The sequence below is a fragment of the Rissa tridactyla genome, chromosome 8, assembly GCF_028500815.1.
Source record: "Rissa tridactyla isolate bRisTri1 chromosome 8, bRisTri1.patW.cur.20221130, whole genome shotgun sequence".
NCBI classification, from domain to species: Eukaryota; Metazoa; Chordata; class Aves; order Charadriiformes; family Laridae; genus Rissa; species Rissa tridactyla.
This window is the reverse complement of record NC_071473.1, coordinates 23,176,296-23,194,334: the sequence shown is the minus strand read 5'-3', so window position 1 is coordinate 23,194,334 and position 18,039 is coordinate 23,176,296. Positions and strand designations below refer to the sequence as shown.

General features: G+C 50.0%; 1 protein-coding gene across 2 annotated transcripts in view; it reads right to left on the bottom strand.

Moving 5' to 3' along the window:
- The window catches only part of PBX1 (PBX homeobox 1), a 137,176-nt gene extending 130,435 nt beyond the window's left edge, over positions 1 to 6,741 (bottom strand). The window contains exons 1-2 of one of the 2 annotated variants that reach the window (XM_054210808.1): positions 6,193 to 6,741; positions 3,457 to 3,530 (exon numbers count right to left, since the gene is read on the bottom strand). In XM_054210808.1, coding sequence (XP_054066783.1) covers positions 3,457 to 3,530; positions 6,193 to 6,383 — 265 coding nt within the window. In that variant the 5' untranslated portion in view covers positions 6,384 to 6,741. The remainder of the gene's footprint in view (positions 1 to 3,456; positions 3,531 to 6,192) is intronic. The other variant, XM_054210809.1, reaches the window with a different exon arrangement.
- Positions 6,742 to 18,039: the final 11,298 nt, after the last annotated feature.

Below are 18,039 nucleotides of genomic sequence, written 5' to 3'. Positions count from 1 at the left end.
GATGGGAAAAGCTCTTAAGGAGGAGGAATCAGATTAAACGGTCATATATCCTGTGCTCAGCCTCTCCCCACCGGTCCCCGCCGAACGAGATGGGAGTTGGGAAAGGCTCGCAGCTGAAATAGATGCTGCTGCATTTTGACAGCAGATATTTTCCAGTTTGCCATCCAAGGACCCCACGTCTGCGTACGCCTTGCCTGATTCTTCTGCTTAGCTATTCTGCTCATGCAGAGAACAGCTTAAAAAAAAAAAAAAACACAACATACCAAGAGAGAGTGAAAAAAAAAATAACAAGGGAGGGGAAAAAAAAAAAGGCCATAAAGACAGAGCCCCTACCCCTGCCTTCAAACTTTTTATAAATCAGCAATGCAATTTCCGATTTCAATCCCTATTGACGGAGGAATCAATTGTATTTAGGACAACAATGCCTCCTATTTCCATAATTATTATTCCAAAAAGCCAGCCAGCCATTTGAAGGCAGTCCTGCCCCTTCCCTCGCAACAAAGCGACCAACAGCAAGTGAAAACACACCAAATGAACACCGACAACTTATATGTATATTTAAGCGGCAATTTTTTTGCCCCCTATGCGCTCCCGCTCGGCTCAAACCTCTCTTTTGTTACTTTTAAACAGAAATCATCCCAAAAGTGACAATCTCCACGTTGCAGACAAAAGACAACCCACTAAGCCTTTTTTTATTATTATCTTTTTTTAAAAGTGTTTATAAATGCTTTAAAATAACTGAAGAGCCCAAGTGCCAAAGGGAACTCTTTGGCCAATGCAGACGACCTCTTTTTCTAAGAACTTTATGGACACTTTGGGTTTGCTCAAGACAATGTTAACACCATGAAATATTAGCCATAATGTTGCGAGAGACGGTGGTAAAGTCTCCGTAAGGCTCTGGAGTCACTTAAATCAGGCAGCGGGGTAACTGAACGCACATTTCTGCACATCATAACGCCGGGGGGAAGATGTACGCACGCACTTTCAAACACCCACCAGTGACCACAAACAATCACCAGGATTTCAAACGCGACACATGCAAAAATCTGGGAAGCAAAATGGAAAGTGGGAAGAGAGAAGTTGGCTAAACCTTCAGGCTGCTGCCCGCAAGGAAGGAGTCCGCAAACAGAAGCAGGCGGTACCCTCGGCCCCAGAAAACACAAGGCTAACTTCCTCCTAACATTGGGCCCACAAAGCAATAATTAAAAAAAAATAAAAAATAAAACAAAACCAATAAAACAAAACCATCTGGCCGTTTGCTTCCTTACAAAGTGTGACTTTTGGGGACGCAGATGGGGGAGAGGGGAGGAGGTCTTTGAATTTGCAAAGTAAAATAATTCACCGTAAACCGATCTGAGGGTAGATAAACAACACTCCAAAAGCCACCTCGATTCGGCCTCTTCAGAGAGCTCTGTGCGGCAGCCCTGTAGCCAAGTAACCCAGGCACAACAGCAACAAATAAAATTTAAAAAAATAATGTAAGACAGCCCCAGCTCGCACCTGAATATCCTTTATTTCCAGTAGCAAGCTTCGCCCTATACCATCTCACTCGATTTTACTTAGCAGAGAGGAATTATGACACCCAGGCTCCATGGATACATACAGCTCCCCATCCCTCCCCAGCTCGCCGGGACCCCACGGCATCCCTGAGGTCACCTGGATTTCTCACCAGATTTGGTCCTGGCAGATTCCCCATCCCCGAACTTTTTGACTGCACCAATAGCAAAGCCGAGCTGGGATTAATCAGTTACCCTGCCAAAAAGTACCTCTGCACAGACAACGTTCACAGCATCAAATACATGCGGAGAAAAGGCAAACATTTTCTTTGGCTCATGCAAAAAAAAAAAAAAAAAAAGGAGAAGGAGGGAAGAGGGAAAGGAACTTGGTGGCTCCTTTTTCTGAGGTAGCACCCAGGGAAAGGCTATAAAATCACCCATAAAATTTATCTCTAGGCAGACTCCCTCACGTTACATCATATGAACTCTACAGAGGTTCCCATACCGAACCCGCTGCTTGATATTATGGAAACTCCATAAGGAAGGACTCCTCAGGAAGGTCAGACCCGGCCCACGCAGCCATGAGGACTTCAGAGAGCCGAATGCCATCGGTAGGTGCTTTGTCTGGGCTACACGCTGCACAAACAACGTTTAACAAAGGGCCCCCTTAGTCATTTTATATATATTGCAAGAGTCAAGTAATTGTATTTCCAATCAGTTGCTCATGCTAGGAGGCTTTATATATATATATATATATTTAAGAAAGAAAAAAAAAAAAAAGAGACCCAGATTCAGGTTTCTGAAAGCTGTTCCCCTTTTATGTGTAACTATCAATGTATATCAACTGGGTGTGCAATCATATTTATTGTCACTTTCATTCATGTCATGCCCTTGCTTATATGGTTTAGATATGAATTATTGACTGTTACAGTCCTTGTTGTAAAAGGGGAGGGGGGGAGAAGTCAAGTACTTTGCAGCCTGCTAAAACAAGGCAGCTAGATCGGCATGGAAAAGCCCGCCGATCCACTCTGGTCGGCTCAGAAAGCCAACAGCAGAGACGAACGCCCTCCCCCGCCGAATTTCCATCATTCCCCCCCGTTATTTTTTTTAATCCAAAAAAAAAAAAAAAGAAAAAAAAAGAGATTCCAACAAATAAATAAATAAGTGGTGCATGTTGCTAAATGTCCTTCCCTGAGCATCTGTTGTTTAAGATCACCCTTGATTGATGACTGCTATTTTTTAATTGTTGCTTTTAAAATTTAAATGCCCCCCTGGGATGTGTTATAAGTGTGTTAGTACATGGTAGGAGGTCTGGAAAGTGGGAAACGGCAGAACCAACGCTCTCATGCCATTAGCTTCTTTAGAAGCCTGAGAACACCCCACGCCATAAAACAACAGTACCCTAAAGTAACTAACAATCTAATATATTGCTTTCACTAAAGGCAACTGACAACTCGCTCTTACGTGAGCTAGCCTGGATGATTGGCAGACAAGGGCATTTTAACCCTTTCTTTTGAAAAAAAAAAAGTAAGAAATCTTTACATTTACCTGAACAGTAATATTAGTAAAACTGCACAATTTCATTTTGTTGGGTTTTTCCCCCTACTCTGCACTTAAATTTTAATTATTTTTTTTTTTTATAAGCAGTGCCATGTCTTAAAGAAGAAACTACAGCAAGAGAGAAATTGCAAGGGTTTTGATTTTTTTTTTCCTTCTCCCCAGAAAAAGCAATAAATAAAGAGTCTATACAATGGAAATTAAACCACGCTATTTTCCCTTCCAGACACAAACCGCATCATGCGAGTCCACTGCCAGAAGCATTAAATACCAGCTAGTTATTTCTCCCCACTTAAATACTGCTACGTGGAGGGAGGGGGCAGGGCACAAACTTGGTGGAATAAAACCCTCAAAGAGCAAAAAGAAAAACAATACAGAACCAACAACAGCATTGACTTCCTACCTGTTTTTTCTTTGATTTCACACAAGACATTAAAAAGGGCTGGCTTCATCCTGTGGCAGTTTAACGCGTGTTTCCTGGAGAGAGAAGAAAAGAGGGGAGGGTGAGGTTAGGATGTCACCACAAGGAACAACTTTCCAAATTCACGCCGGCTGGCGTGGGGGGACGCATTTGAGCCCCCCTCGGCCCCGCCGCCATCCCTGCCTAGGACCTGAGCGCCGGCGCTACAAACAGCCACCTACCCAACGCAAAAGGAGATGAATTACGCCAATTTAGGAACGGCTTGAAAATCGCCTTTGCCACTGAGCGGCTCACACCGCCGGCGCGAGCCAGGCGATGCACTGAGCCGAAGCCAGCAGCTTTTGGGAGCCAAGCTCAGTTCAACTATCTTATTTAATACAGAGAGAGCACCGGGCTCTCTCTGTCCCCCACCTCCGATATTAAACACAGCCATGTGCTTTATTAGGCTTGCCTTGCAAGGCAGAGGGGAGATACACTCCCCCCTTGCCCCAGCGCTAGAAACATCCTCTGCTTAGAGCTGTCAATTCGGGGAATTTCGGCGCCCAACTTGGAGCACAGAGACACGCGCACATGGATGGAGAGAGAAACCCATTCCTCTGCCTCCGTGCTCCTTACACCCTGCTAGTTGCAGGTGTTAAAATTTAATTCTTTACAACTGGGACAGTAAACACATTTAAAAACACGGCCGGCTGCTTCTGGGAAGGGGAGGGCATGCTGTTCAACACCTTTCTTTTCAGCTGCTGTTATCTCAGAGCTGACCATTCTCCTGCGGGTTTTGAGGAGAGAGTTGGGGGCGGGGGGGGGGGTGTTAAATCGGCTGGTTTTAAAACCCACCATGTGCCCGTTGAGGCAAGAAAACAGCACGATTTTATTTTTTCCCTCTTAAGCCATACGATCATTTAGCCAAGGGTTTAGTTGTATAAAGGGTTGTTGCTATCAGGCTCCGGTTACGGGATTTCTGTTTACCAACCGAAATTACACGCGAAAGACGATGTGAACATCTGGCAAACATTCACACTACTTACCCCACCACCCACAACATGTTAAAAAGATTTATATATCTGATGAAGTCTCTCAAAGGTATATACCCTTGCAGAACCACAGCGTCTCCTTATCAGCACACCCAGATGGGTGCAGACATTTGGGTATACACAAATCACGTACATATGCTGTAGGGGCCCTCTTACAAATAATACTGGCACTTCGCATCTTCCCAAAACTTCATTTAAAAAAAAAAAAAAAGAAAGAAAAAGAGGCAGGAACACAACCGTGCAATAGTAGAATGGATGGAGGAAATGCAAAGCCAAACATCACTGGTAAATATGGCATGTTTGGCAGCTCAGCATTAAAAATAATAATAATAAAAAAAAAGTACTGTGAGGAAGCAGCTGAAATAGTCCAGCAAGGCAAACCCATAAAGCCTTCTCCTAGCTCTGTTCTGCTTTGGTTTTATTGATTTGATTAACTATACTAAATTATCCAGGCAGGAACATACACAATTCCCGCAACTTTCCAAAGGAAGATCCCCTCACTGCCCCGGGTCTGGCCGGGAAGAAAGTGCATGATTTCCTCCTCCTCCTCCTAACAGCTACCCTGCCCCTGCAAGAACATAAGAAAATTAGTAAGATCAGCCCAGCAACAAGACTTTTTGGTAAGCGGGAGCTTTATATAAGCTGGGGAGGATGTAAGCAGAGGTTTGGGGGGAGTACTTTTATCCTTCTGGAAGTTCTTACCGAGCGAGTTTCGGGGCTCTGTGGTGCGTTTTTCCAGGAACAATGTATTCTAGCAATCTGCTCCAGCTCGGGGCATGAATGCCAGGGGGGGAGGACAATACCCCTAGCAGCTCCGCAGCCCAGAAGAAATTTCAAGTGTAACCCGAACAATTCAGGGCAACTTTTTTTTTTTTTTTCTTTCTTAATTCCTTCAACTGTGCTTTCAATTGGGGGATTATTTTTTTTTTCCCCCCCTCCCTTAACTTTTACTAGTGCCTTTGAAGGTGCGTATGAGGTTTGCACTCCTTGAAGCCGGAGGCAATTCGGTTACCGGCTTTTACAGCCTTTTTTTTTCCCTTTTTAAATACCTCTGCAATTAAGAATAATGTTTTTAAAAAAGCAAGCTTCTATGTATATCCTCCAAGCGCAAAAAAAAAAAAAGGCCTTACAAACAACACTATTACAAGGCGCTATTAAAAAAAAAAAAACATTATTAACGCCCCTAAAAAAAAAAATAATATACGGAGCAGCACTTTGTGCTTCTTTCGGAGGAGCAGAAGCAGAGCCCCCAGCACGCCCAGCCCGCTCCAACAACCATCTCCCTGCGGAATTAACCCCCGCCCCCCCGCCAAAAAAAAGCTGGCAAAAGCCAGGCCGCCTGCCCGGCCGAGCCCGAGTTTGGGACCCCCGCTGGGAAAAGGGGCCGAAGCGGAGACGAGGGGGAGGGTTGGGGGGGGGGGGGGGGAGGCGGGGGCTGAGGACGCTGCGACCCCCAGAAACCGCCACGAAGTTGGGAAAGGGGGGGGGTGGGGGGAAGAAAATTAACCCGGCACCACCCCCCCTTTTTTTTTTCCCCACCCCCCAAATTTCTCGGGAGCAGGGGCCCCCGCGGCCGGGCGCGCTCCCCCCGCCGGACAACAAAGGCCGGGTCGGGGGAAACTTCCCCGGCACCTGCCCCCCCCCCCGCCCCAGCTCCCCTTCCCTCCCCGCCGGCCGCCGCTCTCACCTGGCCTGCGCTTCGTCCAAACTCTGGTCCGTGATGGTCATGATCTGCTGTAAGATGTCTCCGATGTCCTGCTTCCTGCCTGCCTCCCCCTCCGCCCCGCCTGGTCCATCCTGCATGTGCTGGGACAGGCCCGGGTGCCCCGGCATCCCCACCCCGCTGTGCGTGTGCATCAGCCGCGGCTGGTCATCCATCGCCGGCCCCCGGCCCCCGCTCCGCCGCCGCCGCCTCCTCCTGCCCTGGCTGCCGGGAGCGGCGCGGCTGGGCTGGCCGCCTGGCTCCTCGCTTTCTTTTCTTGCTCGCTTTCTTCTTCTTCTTTCCTCCTCCTCCTCCTCCTCCCCCCCCTTCTCCTCCTCCTCCTCCCCAGCCTCTTCCTCTTCGCTTTTTATTTATCCTTCACGCTGGCGCCCGGCTCCGCGGCGGGGAGGAAGAGGAGGAGGGGAAAAAAAATGGGAAGAAAAAAAAAATGAGAGCGAGAGAGCGAGAGAGAGAGAAAAGAAAGGGGGGAAAAAAAAATCCCTTTGGCTGCTGGAGGAGGAGGAGGAGGAGGAGGAGGAGGAGGAGGAGGGAGGGAGGGAAGGAGGAGGGAGGGAGGGGGGGGGGGGTTCCGGGGAAGGGAGGGGAAACGGCGGCGACTCCAAAAGCAGGGCAGCTCAGCCCCGCGCCCGGGGAGGCGGCGGGCGGGCCGGCGGGGGCCGGGGCCGGCGGGGGCAGGGGCTGCGCCCGGGGAGGAGGCGGCGACGGCAGCAACGGCCGCGGCGGGGCGGAGCGGGGCGGCCGTCCGCGATGGCAGCGCCGGAGCTGCCGGGGCCGGAGAGCGACGGAGCCCCCCGCGCACCGGGGGAGGGCTCCAAACTTTCCCCCCCACCCTCGGGCCGGGCCCGGGGCTGGCTGGCGGCCCGCTCCCCTCCGCGGCCGGCAGCGGGCCCCCCCCCCGCCCTCCGCCGGGCCTGCGCGCACCGCTCCCAGCCCTCGCCGCCTGCTTTTGTTCGGCTCCGGACTCCTCAAACTGGCACGGAGGAACCCGGGGGGGGGTGGCGGGGGGAGGAAAGGGCAGCGGCGCCTCCCCGCCCCCCCGGCTCCATTGGCGGCGGCGGCGGGAAGGCCGGCCTCCGCGGGCCGCCCCGCCTCCTCCGCGGCCGCCCGTCAATCTCCGGGTTCAGAGGTGGGCCGGGGGCCGCGCCCCGCCCGCGCCTTAAAGCGGCCTCGGCCGCTGGGTGGAGGGGGAAGGGGGGCGGTGCAGGGGGACGGGCGCGGAGGTCTCGGCGTAGGGGGGGGCCCCTCAGTGGGCGGCATGCGCCGCTCTGCCCGTCTCCCCTCAGCCTCAGCTCGGGGCCCGGCCCGCCTTCCACCTCCCCCCAGGGCTGTGCCCCTCAGGCTCCCTTCAGCCCCCCCGTTGCATCCTCAGGCTCGTCTTATTTCCCCCCCATTGCTCCTCAGGCTCCCCTCAGCCTTCCTGCAGCTCCTCAGCACCCCTGCCTCTCCTCAGCCAGCCTTCTCGCCTCCCCTCAGTGCCCCATCTCCCCTCAGCCCCACCGTGGCCCCACGGCCAGCCTTCCCGGCTCCCCACAGCCCCTCGGGCAGCAGGCTCTCGCTCCCCACACTCTCCCCCTGCATCAGCTTTCCCCCTGCATCAGCTCCACACCCCAGGTGGGAGCAGGGTCCCCCCACCGCTAAAGCCCCAAGGGATCCATCCCTCCTCTCTTCGGCCAGCGGCAGCTCCTCGTGGTGTTTCTTTCCTTCCCTGACCCACACTGTCCCACAGGAGGGGCTTTCCCAAGCACATCACCCCGGCCCATGGTGCCACATCCCATGCCTGATGGTCCCAAACAGGGTAGGGGAAGCTTGCAGAGGTCCCAAAGCCACCGAGACTGCCATTCGGACCTACGTGTGTCACAGCACTCCAGAGGGGAAGCACTTCCCCAGCACCTTTCCCCAGTCTCCAGGATCTGAGAGTGTCCTGTGTCCAAAAAGACCTCTGTAGGCATGGGCTGGTAAGCAGGGAGAACTGTGGGACCGGGCTTGCCTGCAGATTTGTGTTTAAAAAAAAATAAATAGAAGGTAGTTATGGTGGTACAAGAATTTCTTGCGTGGGAGATGATTTCATCAGGTTGTTCCTTTCTCAGATCTGAGGGTCGCCAGCTCCGGGCCCCTCGTAACCTAAGGGAGGACAGGCCCAGCCCTGGTGCCCGACCTCAGCATAAGTTGGGGAAAGAACCATCAGGTTGACTGCAAAGAGAAAAAAAATAATAAGCAAGCCAATTGTTTTGCTTCCACTCTTCCTTTTTAATGAAACACTTTCCTGTGTTTTAAGCAAAACATGACTTTTCATTTTGAAATTTCCTTTCGAACCATTAAAATGTTTTAAAGTGGTTGAAGGCGAAGTGAGATGTTTTGATTTTTCTCGCTATGAAATGTTTCACTCAACACATCCTTTGTGTTTCTTGATTTGCCAAAATTTTTCAAAGGTTTCTGCTTTCTCGCCCAAGACGTATCTATGTATTTTTTACTTTTTTGAAAAACCAAAGAAAAAAAAAAAGAGAGAGAGAGGAAAAATATCCTTTATCTCTGCGGCTCCACAGGAAGCAGAACTTTATCCAAGAAACAAGGAGCCAAGGGACTCCTCTCCAGAGGTCCAAACTTTCAGACACTTAGTCATCCCTTCACTTGCTTGCTCACATACCAAGTCTAGACATACGCTGTCTCAAACTCTGGCAGGGACTCCCCCATCCTGAGAGGTCAGTTCAGGGTCTTTTGGGTTTGATTTTGAGCAGCTCCGAGGAGAGGTAGAGCAGGAAAGGGGACAGACACTGGGGACCATGGGACGTGGTGGCCTGCTGACCCTGCAGATGCTTGTATTACAGATCCTTCCCTGAGTCACAACACGATGCCTCAGCAGAGGCAGATGTGAGAGAAGGGGAGCCAGAAGACCCTTGGGGGAGCTGGCATGGGTAGAGTATGAGGCACACACGGGGGTGAGGCAAGTTGTCCATGGGGTCAGCAAGCCCCAGGCAGCCCCATGGCATCTCAGCCCAGAAGGCCTGGGTTGCATCAGAAGAACTGGGGCCATCAGATCGAGATGCGATCCTCCCCCTCTGCTTTCGTGAGACCCCACCTGGAGTACCGTGTCCAGCTCTGGAGCCCTCAGCACAGGAAGGATATGGACCTGTTGGAGCAGGTTCAGATGAAGCCACGAGGACGATCCAAGGCCTGGAGCCCCTCTGCTGTGAGGACAGGCTGAGAGAGTTGGGGTTGTTCAGCCTGGAGAAGAGAAGGCTTCGGGGAAAACTTAGAGCCCCTTCCAGTCCCTAAAGGGGGCTACAGGAGAGATGGGGAGGGACTGTTTGCAAGGGCATGTAGCGATGGGACGAGGGGCAATGGTTTGAAACTAGAGCAGGGTCAGTTTAGATGAGACATTAGGAAGAAGTTCTTTACACTGAGGGTGGTGAGGCACTGGCCCAGGTTGCCCAGAGAGGTGGTGGAGGCCCCATCCCTGGAGAGATTCAAGGCCAGGCTTGATGAGGCTCTGAGCAACCTGATCTAGTTGAAGATGTCCCTGCTCACTGCAGGGGGGTTGGACTAGATGCCCTTTAGAGGTCCCTTCCAACCCAACACATTCCATCATTCTATGATCTCACAGGGAAAGGGGACCCAAGCCACTCCAAGGGAAGCATCCCAGCACAGGGCCTCGGAGGAGCCATCGGGCCAATGCAGAAATGGCCAGGACTCTGCCTCTGCCGTCTGCTGGAGTCCGTAAAATCCTTCCTGTCAGAGATAACTAATCCTGGGGCCTTTACAACACCTCTCCTGAAAAGCACATTTCATTCCTCCGTCTCCTCCTGCCTTCCAAGTGCATGAGATTGCAATAGGTATTACCGAAAATATTCCCCGTGGGAGCCGACACTGGACTCCCTTAAAACCCAAACACCATCACCCCTCCTTCCCCAAGACACAAGCGAGCGCTATGCTCTATTATCTCTACACCCACTAAATCTTTCTGAAATAAAGAATAAACATTTCCACCACACATAGTGTAAGTGTATGTGCCAAGCTGCCTCGCTTCCTCTCCTCTGTGGTTGTTATAAAGTGGTTTTGTTTCAATGGTGAAGCAGATGGACAGGTTCCAAGTCTGGCGTCCCCTCTCCCTCCGAGGACGCCTAACGCTATCTTTGGTTTATCGCAGATTCCTGAAGAAAATGTTTTACGGGAGCGTCTTGTTTAAAATCTTGGCTCCATCACAGCATAATTCTTATTATTTATTAAATGAAAATCAAGCTGTTGTTAATGCACCATTAGTGGCAAAGTGGAGCCCCCGAAAACGAAGGCCAAACACACTCTATTCCTCTGAGCACGGGGGAAGCATCTCCCCACCACCTTCACTCAACGCTCACGCTGCAATGGGATGAAAAGCGGTCTCCTGGCCTGTGACTCCTTAGACATTTTTTTAGGGAATGGAAAGCCAGGGGGTCTTTTGCTTTGCTGTCCAAAATCTGACATCTCAGTCAGACAGTGTAAAAGGTTGTCCGTAACACCGTTGGACGGGCTTTACCAGAGGCACTTCTGTGCAAATGCCCTTCTCCGTTCACCATGACCAAATTAATTTTCCTTCCTCTTCTGCAATTTTCCTCTAACCTATTCCATGGAAAAAGCAAAGCCCTTCCTATTTCCCAGCCAGCCGCAGTCCCCATAACGCAGTGAGCTCCATACGGATAGTCTGTCTTGGGTTGAAGTGCGTCAGAGTTTACATTCCTAACCGGTTTTCAGAGGAGATTCTTAAATTTTCCCAGAAAGTGTTGTGTTGTTGCTTTGAACTGATTGTTTATTTGTCAATTTAGTCATTAACCTTCTTCCTCACTCCTCCGGCTTTTTGATAAGACAGGAAATGTCAAAGGGAAGGGAAATAGGCTCAGAATGATTTCCCCTGGCGAAGGATCCCAGTCCCCAGAAGCGAAGGGAGTTTTCTCATCAATTTTAGCAAAGACACGGCTTCACTCACGGTGCCAGGTTAAATCAGCGTTCAAGTTCCAAACCTCTGTTCAAGCTCCAACTGCTGATCCCAGTTAAAGGAGGTGGGAAGAACTGGCCAGGCAGTGGGAGAGCCAGAAATGGATTCCCGCTCACCCCATTCCCAGCCCGACACTCAGTCCCCTGCATCACACCGACTCCACTATGGTAATGGCGTGTTCTATCAAGAAATGCGTGTCTTAATTAATGTGCTGCTCATTAATATTTCCTATTCACAAAATTACCACAAACAACCTGAACGCAGGTAAAATGCAACAACCACAGGCGAGGGGATCAACTTCTGCTCACAAATAAATGCGTCGCATCTAAACTTGTCGTTTGTTGCTTCTTCAAATGCAAGCAACAGAATTCTTACCGTCAGAAGTTTACCAAAAAGGAAAACGGCTTTTCCCAATAGCTGACATAAACATGTAAGTGCTACCAAACGTATTTACATGTTTGAAATAGATGGTATAATTACAATGAGTTATAGTCAATATTCAGTCTTTCCCCAGTTTAAGTGCTACCTTCTGATACAGCACAACGCATCCTTTAATTGTAATCATGTGCTTTTTCTTAGAGACTGTTGCAATGTTTTTCCCCACAAAACTGGCTGTAATTGAAAAGAAAATGGCATTGTTTAAAACAAATTCTCTGCCCTTCTGGAAATAAACAGGTGACTTCCCTTACAGTGTGTTCTATTTCTGGGACTTCTACATCGCAGCAAGTCATCTGCAAAATCATTTTGGACATTTTTTTCCAGACTCCAAACTTGAATTTCAGCAAGGAAATGCAGTTTTTGGAGACTGAAAAAAAAAAAAAAAATCAAACAAGGATTTTGAAAACAAGTCAGGTAAGAGCTATCAGAGGAAATATCAACAAAAGAAGCCATAGAGTCTGCCAATAAAAGCGGATCCATTCCGGACTCAACATAAAAGGTCTTTTTCCCCTCTTTCAGCCAATGCTGATGTTCCTCAAAGGATACGAAATAGCCGTTAAATTCACTTTTATCTAGTGTGTCTCACATTCTGCACAGTGCTTTTAAAAAGAGAAAGCCACATTAGAGGGACAAACACATGACTGTATTCCACAGCTTCTCCATGAGATCTCACAAGTTGGGCCTCCAAATGAGACCTCCTCTTCACCAGCAGCAGCGCGGACTCACTGGTGTAGTAAGCCCATTTTCAGATGGTGTACCAAGAAGGTATATCCCTAGCCTTCTTTTACGGATGGGGAAACGGAGGGACAAGGAGAAGAAGGGCCTTACATCTGTGAACCACTAGCAAGAGCCAAGGATATCACCCAAAGGTGATCCTTTAATATCTACCTTGATCCATGTGTGAAAGAAATCCCTGCTGCCTCATGTGAACTATAGGTATCTAGAATGACTTTGTGTCTCAGATGCAGACTCCTGGTTTTGGGATGTTTTCCACCACGTCATCTACCTTCAAATGGTCCTTATAGAGTTCATCGGCAGGCAGAAGTTGGTTTTCCTCTCTTGAGTTTTCCACAGATTTCCAAGGCTGAGAAAGGCTGCGAAGGAAGAGGTTCAGCCACAGGTTTCCGATTTCAGCTTCAAAAAAGAGGAGTTTGAGGCAATCCCCAAAGACAACTCTCACCAGCCCTAAATCAAGGGATAGAGCAAAGCCCCTCTGCAGCAGTAAAGTTGGTGGGAGGTGTCCCCCCCCCGCGTAAAGGTCTGCCAAGAAGCCCCTTGCTGCTCTCTGAGCTTGAGCCCTACCATCCCATGCACCTCTCAAGTTGGCCATCACCACAAAGCAGTGAGCAAAGAGGTCACGGTGAGAGACTCAGGTCTCTATGGTGGTAAGCAAGCCAACAGCTCCAATTTGCTGACTCGCTTCTTGATAAAATCCCCCCTCCTTGGCTTGTTCACAGATTCCTCCGGTCCCTCTCACGGGGGTTTTGACCCAGTGTTCCTGCAGGCTTTCCTATTATCAGCTGTCCTATCCTTTCTACACGACTGCCGAAGTTGGACCCTAGCCTTTCATTTCATTTTCATTTGGCTTCTTCCCCAACTTCCCATATTTAAGCACTTTGCTTATTATCAGTCTGGTCCCTCCTGTACTTTGCTCAGCTTCATTCTACTAATTGGTTCGAGCGTGGGCCCAGCATTCCCTAAAAGAAAGTGACTTCCCCTCGCACGCAGTCACTGCTGCGCGTTCAACACCCTCCCCAGACTCCCAGAGCAGGAGCAACACTTCCTCTGCAAAAGGTGCTGGTGCCCTTGACTGAGTGGGTCTGAGACAGTGATCGATATAATAACTGATATATGATTGTGTCCCATATTGGTTCTTCACAGCCCAGGAAACACGTCCCCTGGCAGGCCCTGAAGGTTGTAGGACAGATAGGCTTCACAACCGGACATCCATTTTCACTAATGCTCTTACCAACAGCTTTCCCGGTAATATCCTTATATTGCACACCACCTTGGGAAGCACCAAATTTCAAAGAGCCAGGAGCCTAAAACTGGGATGTTCATTTTAATTTCTATGAATTTATATTATTTGGATTCTTGTACGATCAGCCGAACCAAAGATGCTTGCACCACCCTTGTCGATGACCTTGTCTTTCCAGAATCACTGCTTCCCTGTGGCTCCCAGGTCACAAAGAGGTGTCAAAACCACTTGCCTCTCACTTGTGAGTAAGGAGGTGGTGCTGCAGAGAGTACAACCACAAATCACAGCAGCAGCTCTCCTGCCCCTGGATCCAACCCAAGTTCACCAAGGACTTTACTTTCACTGGTCGACTGGGCAGAAAACCCGCAAAGCTTAATTTCTTAACCACGCTTTCCCAGGAGGAAAAAATCTCACCTAGAATTGCTGTCAAGTCACATATCGTATCTCACCCCAAAAAGATTTAGGCAGGTTAAGCCTGGAAGAAAGAGAAACTATCAAAGGCTTCTTGTTTGATAAGGGCACATCTATACTCCAGCGGCACCTGGTTACTGTGGGACATGTGGACCTGGAAGCTGGGCTGGGGGAGCAGGTTGCCCACCCTAGGCACTGTTCTCCAGAGAGGAAGCTAGAAAGGACAGGTTGTCACCAGCTCTGAATGAGAGCAAAGCCTGCAGAGCAAAAACTGTTCGCATCTTGCAGTGAGCTCAAAGCCACTTGGCACTCACATGCGGTGGGTGGCCCACCGACCCCATGAGCTCAGCACCCGCTAGGGAGGGAAAGCCACAGCCCTCAGAATGGAAAGTCAAGTTCACCGGGATCGTGGCTTTGGAAGGAGGTCCTGTTGAGCCAAAGGAGGTGGACGTCTTAGACACCGCTCTGGAACTGCAGCATCCCACACCGGTCTAATTAGCAGCAGCTTCAACCCCCCCCCCCTCACTTTAATGAGCGCAAAAGTCAAGGTGTCCAAGGGATCTTTGGGAGACGGACAGAAGATATTTGTCAGAGGGCTGGAAAAAGGATGAGGGCGCCATGGTTATGGCAATGGGGAAGACAAAAGGACATGTAACGCTCAAAAAGCTACCAACGACTCTGACGTGCTGATTTTCCCCCAGTCCTATACTGGCGAAGATCCCCAAAGGATGCAAATTAATAACCCTTGTTTGAAGCAGTACCAATTTACTCACAGCAAAGACCTGGCTTTCAAATTCTAGATGCCCAAGTGGGTGTTGCACAGGAGCCTGAATTTCAAGGCCCAGGCTGGGAAGACCCCAGCCAGCTCACATTGTCCCGGCCTCAAATACGAGAGCAGAAACTCCTCCTCTGTTCCAGGCTGCTCAGGCCCCTTCCTCCAGCTAATTGTTCTTTCCCCAGTTGGATAGTCTATTTCTGGAGCAATACAAGAATTAGGACAGAGAGAAAGACACTGGCAGAGCCCAAGGAGGAGCAGGGAGGAGAAGGGTCATCCCAGGTTCCCTCTGTCCCCATGGAACAGGCAGTGTCAGGCTCCCAGCAGCCGGATGGGGATGGTGTGGGAGGAGAGAAATGGGACCAGCGTCCTGGGAGATACAGACTGCCTTGGACAGAGGGGGGAAAGGGAGGAGAGGAAAGAGAAGACACAACCTTTTGGTTTTGCAGGGAAGGGAACGTGGGTGTTTTATAAGCATCAGCCCCTCCTCGACTGAAATGCATGACCTGTGACCAGCCCAGGGGTGGGCAGCAGCTGCAAAAGCAGCAAAGGAACATGTGCCCACCCAAAGGTGCCCTGTACCTTCTCCTCAGAGAGCTGCCCCAGGAATGCAGGCCAGAGTCTGACGTGTTAAACCACTCTAGGCCAGGCTTCACACTGTCTCTACTGTAAAGCTCTCAGCAGCCAAGTCTGCTGACACCCAGTTAACCCCATCTCGCAGCCCTGCTCCACCTCCCCTCCCAGCCTGCTCAACGCTGGGACCTGGGAATGCAGATCATCCCACCAAGATATCCAGCCCTTTCTATTTCAACTTCTTCCTCCCATTCAGCTGAGACAGAGTCTGGCTGAGAAGGGTCAGACTCACCACATGAACCCCAAGGCTCAAGGTAAACCAGGGAGAGCAGTTTCCAGAGCTGGAAAGTGGAGAAACAACAGGCACATCCCCTGAACCCCAGCAGCTTGCCAGTCCTGTGACCTGAAATCAAGGCTCAGTGAGGGACTGGTCAGAGCTAATAGAAGTGGTTATTTGCATTTGACCTAAGGGGGTGGCTTGGAAGCTTTAGGCAGTCACTGTTCCAGATAACAAGAGGACTCCTTGCGTGTGCACTCCGGACACATCTGGCCAGCTGCTGCTCCTGGGCACTGCCGTGTGGTTGAAGTCAAAGGCATGAGTCCTGAGGAAAGGCAAAGGCAGAGCTCTATGAGAAATGGCAACATCCATTCCTCTCATCATAGCACCTCCAACCTTGTTGGTAAAAGAAAGGTGGAAGCTTAGCCAGGTCTGGAGCACAGGGCAGACTGCTGCAGGTAGGACCATGCTTTACTGCTTGACCAGAGAAGTGTTATTTACCAAAGCTCGGTCAGCCTATTTTCATAGCTTTTATACCGTAGCATTCTCCAAGCCAGAGCTTGGTGGATGGACTGCACGTGGACCAGCAGCTGCAGGTAGAGCTTGCAGTGCTGCCGTCAGTCCTGGAGTAACACAGCTCCTGGGAGACTCCACCATCACAGCCTGCTCTGGAAGAAGACAGCCTCTGCCAGATCATGACCGCAGGCAGGACAGGGACCTTCACTGCACAAGGCACTGTTCGTCTACGAACGGATGGACACAAGCAACAGCGCAAAGACACCTTCACTAGGATCGAAGTTTAGTTTACAGCGGTGAAGACAAGCCTGCATTTTGATGTCAGGTTATCAAAGCGAGTCATTTCAATGTTGGGGCAAGCTGGAGCAAGCCCCCCTGTCTTCCTCTACACCAGGAAGTTCACAGGTCTTCCTCTATACCAGAAACCCAAGCGACACCAGTGACATGAGACTGGCTTTGCATTAGATTTACTCTGTGGAGCTGGGATCAGACTCTAACCCTAGCTTTTACAGAGGGTTTTTTATCATTTCCCCTCGCCACCACTTAGCTCCAACCCCAAGCACTGGAATAACCAAATACCATCAATTAAATTGCCTCAGAGGAAACAAAACGTGCACTTTTACAGTCCCGAACCGGAGCCCCGTGCTCATGCTTCATGAGGAAAGGGGTCCTTTAGGCTGCACAAATCACTTGTGTTACAAGGCAAATATTATTTCCTGCTTTTTTTCTTTGGAACCCAGTGCAGATGAGAGAGAATTCACAATGCGGAATCAGAGGTGCCCCTTAAAACAAGAAATCAATGTATCTAAGTCATAGAATCATAGAACGGTTCGGGTTGGAAGGGACCTTAAAGATCATCTAGTTCCAACCCCCCTGCCATGGGCAGGGACACCTCCCACCAGACCAGGCTGCTCAAAGCCCCATCCAGCCCGGTCCTCAGCCTACGTAGGGCTGGATGTATCCTTCATAAGGGTAGAAGATTGGTCTTGATTTGGTGCTGGAACTGCAGCAAGAAAAATCTATGGCGGGACACAAGAATCCCTTCATGATGGACTACAGACAAAAAAAAAAAAATCAAATTTCTGAATCTTCTCATTAGGCAAGTGCTTCTGGAGCGAGCATCTCTTCTCACTTGCTCTAATCCTTTTCCCCGGGCTAAAGAGGAGTGAGCTACAATGTTTGTTGCACACACAAATCCCACACGTGCTCTCTCCATCCCGTTTGAGGCATGGCTTCCCAGGCTGTATCATGTGCAAAGTGAAATCACCTGAAGAGTGTCGCTTTAAAAGCCACGGAAGTGCAGAGAGCAGCACCAGCAGCAGTCAATAGCAATTTCCACCGCCAGGTCGATACCATCTGATGGCTGTGTAGCTGTAAAGATTGTTTCACACACGTATCAGGAGGTGGGCAGGGGCAGGAAAAGTGGAATTGGTTTTAATGATTGCAGGATTCAAAGTACTCCTGGCTCCCTCTCCCTCTTCTTCTTTCACAAGAAATACATGCACAAAGAGTCAGAAATCAAATTTCCAGCCCTGTCAGTTCCTATCACACCAGCTCCCCAGCTTGGACTCCTTCCCAGTTTGCCAGGGAAGCTTCTCCTAATCCACTGAGAAGTGCATTACCGGGAGATGGAGTTGCAGCCCGTGTCCAAACTTCCCCGCGGTTTCAGGTCATTAGCTCCACCGGTTTGGACGCAGAGCTACAGCAGAAGTGCAGCGCTCAGGTTCAAACCCAAAGGGCTTCCAGATGAGGGTAATTTGCACTATTTTACCTCCCCAGACAAGATCGGCATCTCATTTTGCTAGATGCTGGATGGCCAAGGAATAGCAGGCAAGCACAAACAGATAAACACAAAAAAAAAAGAAGGAGGGTACCCA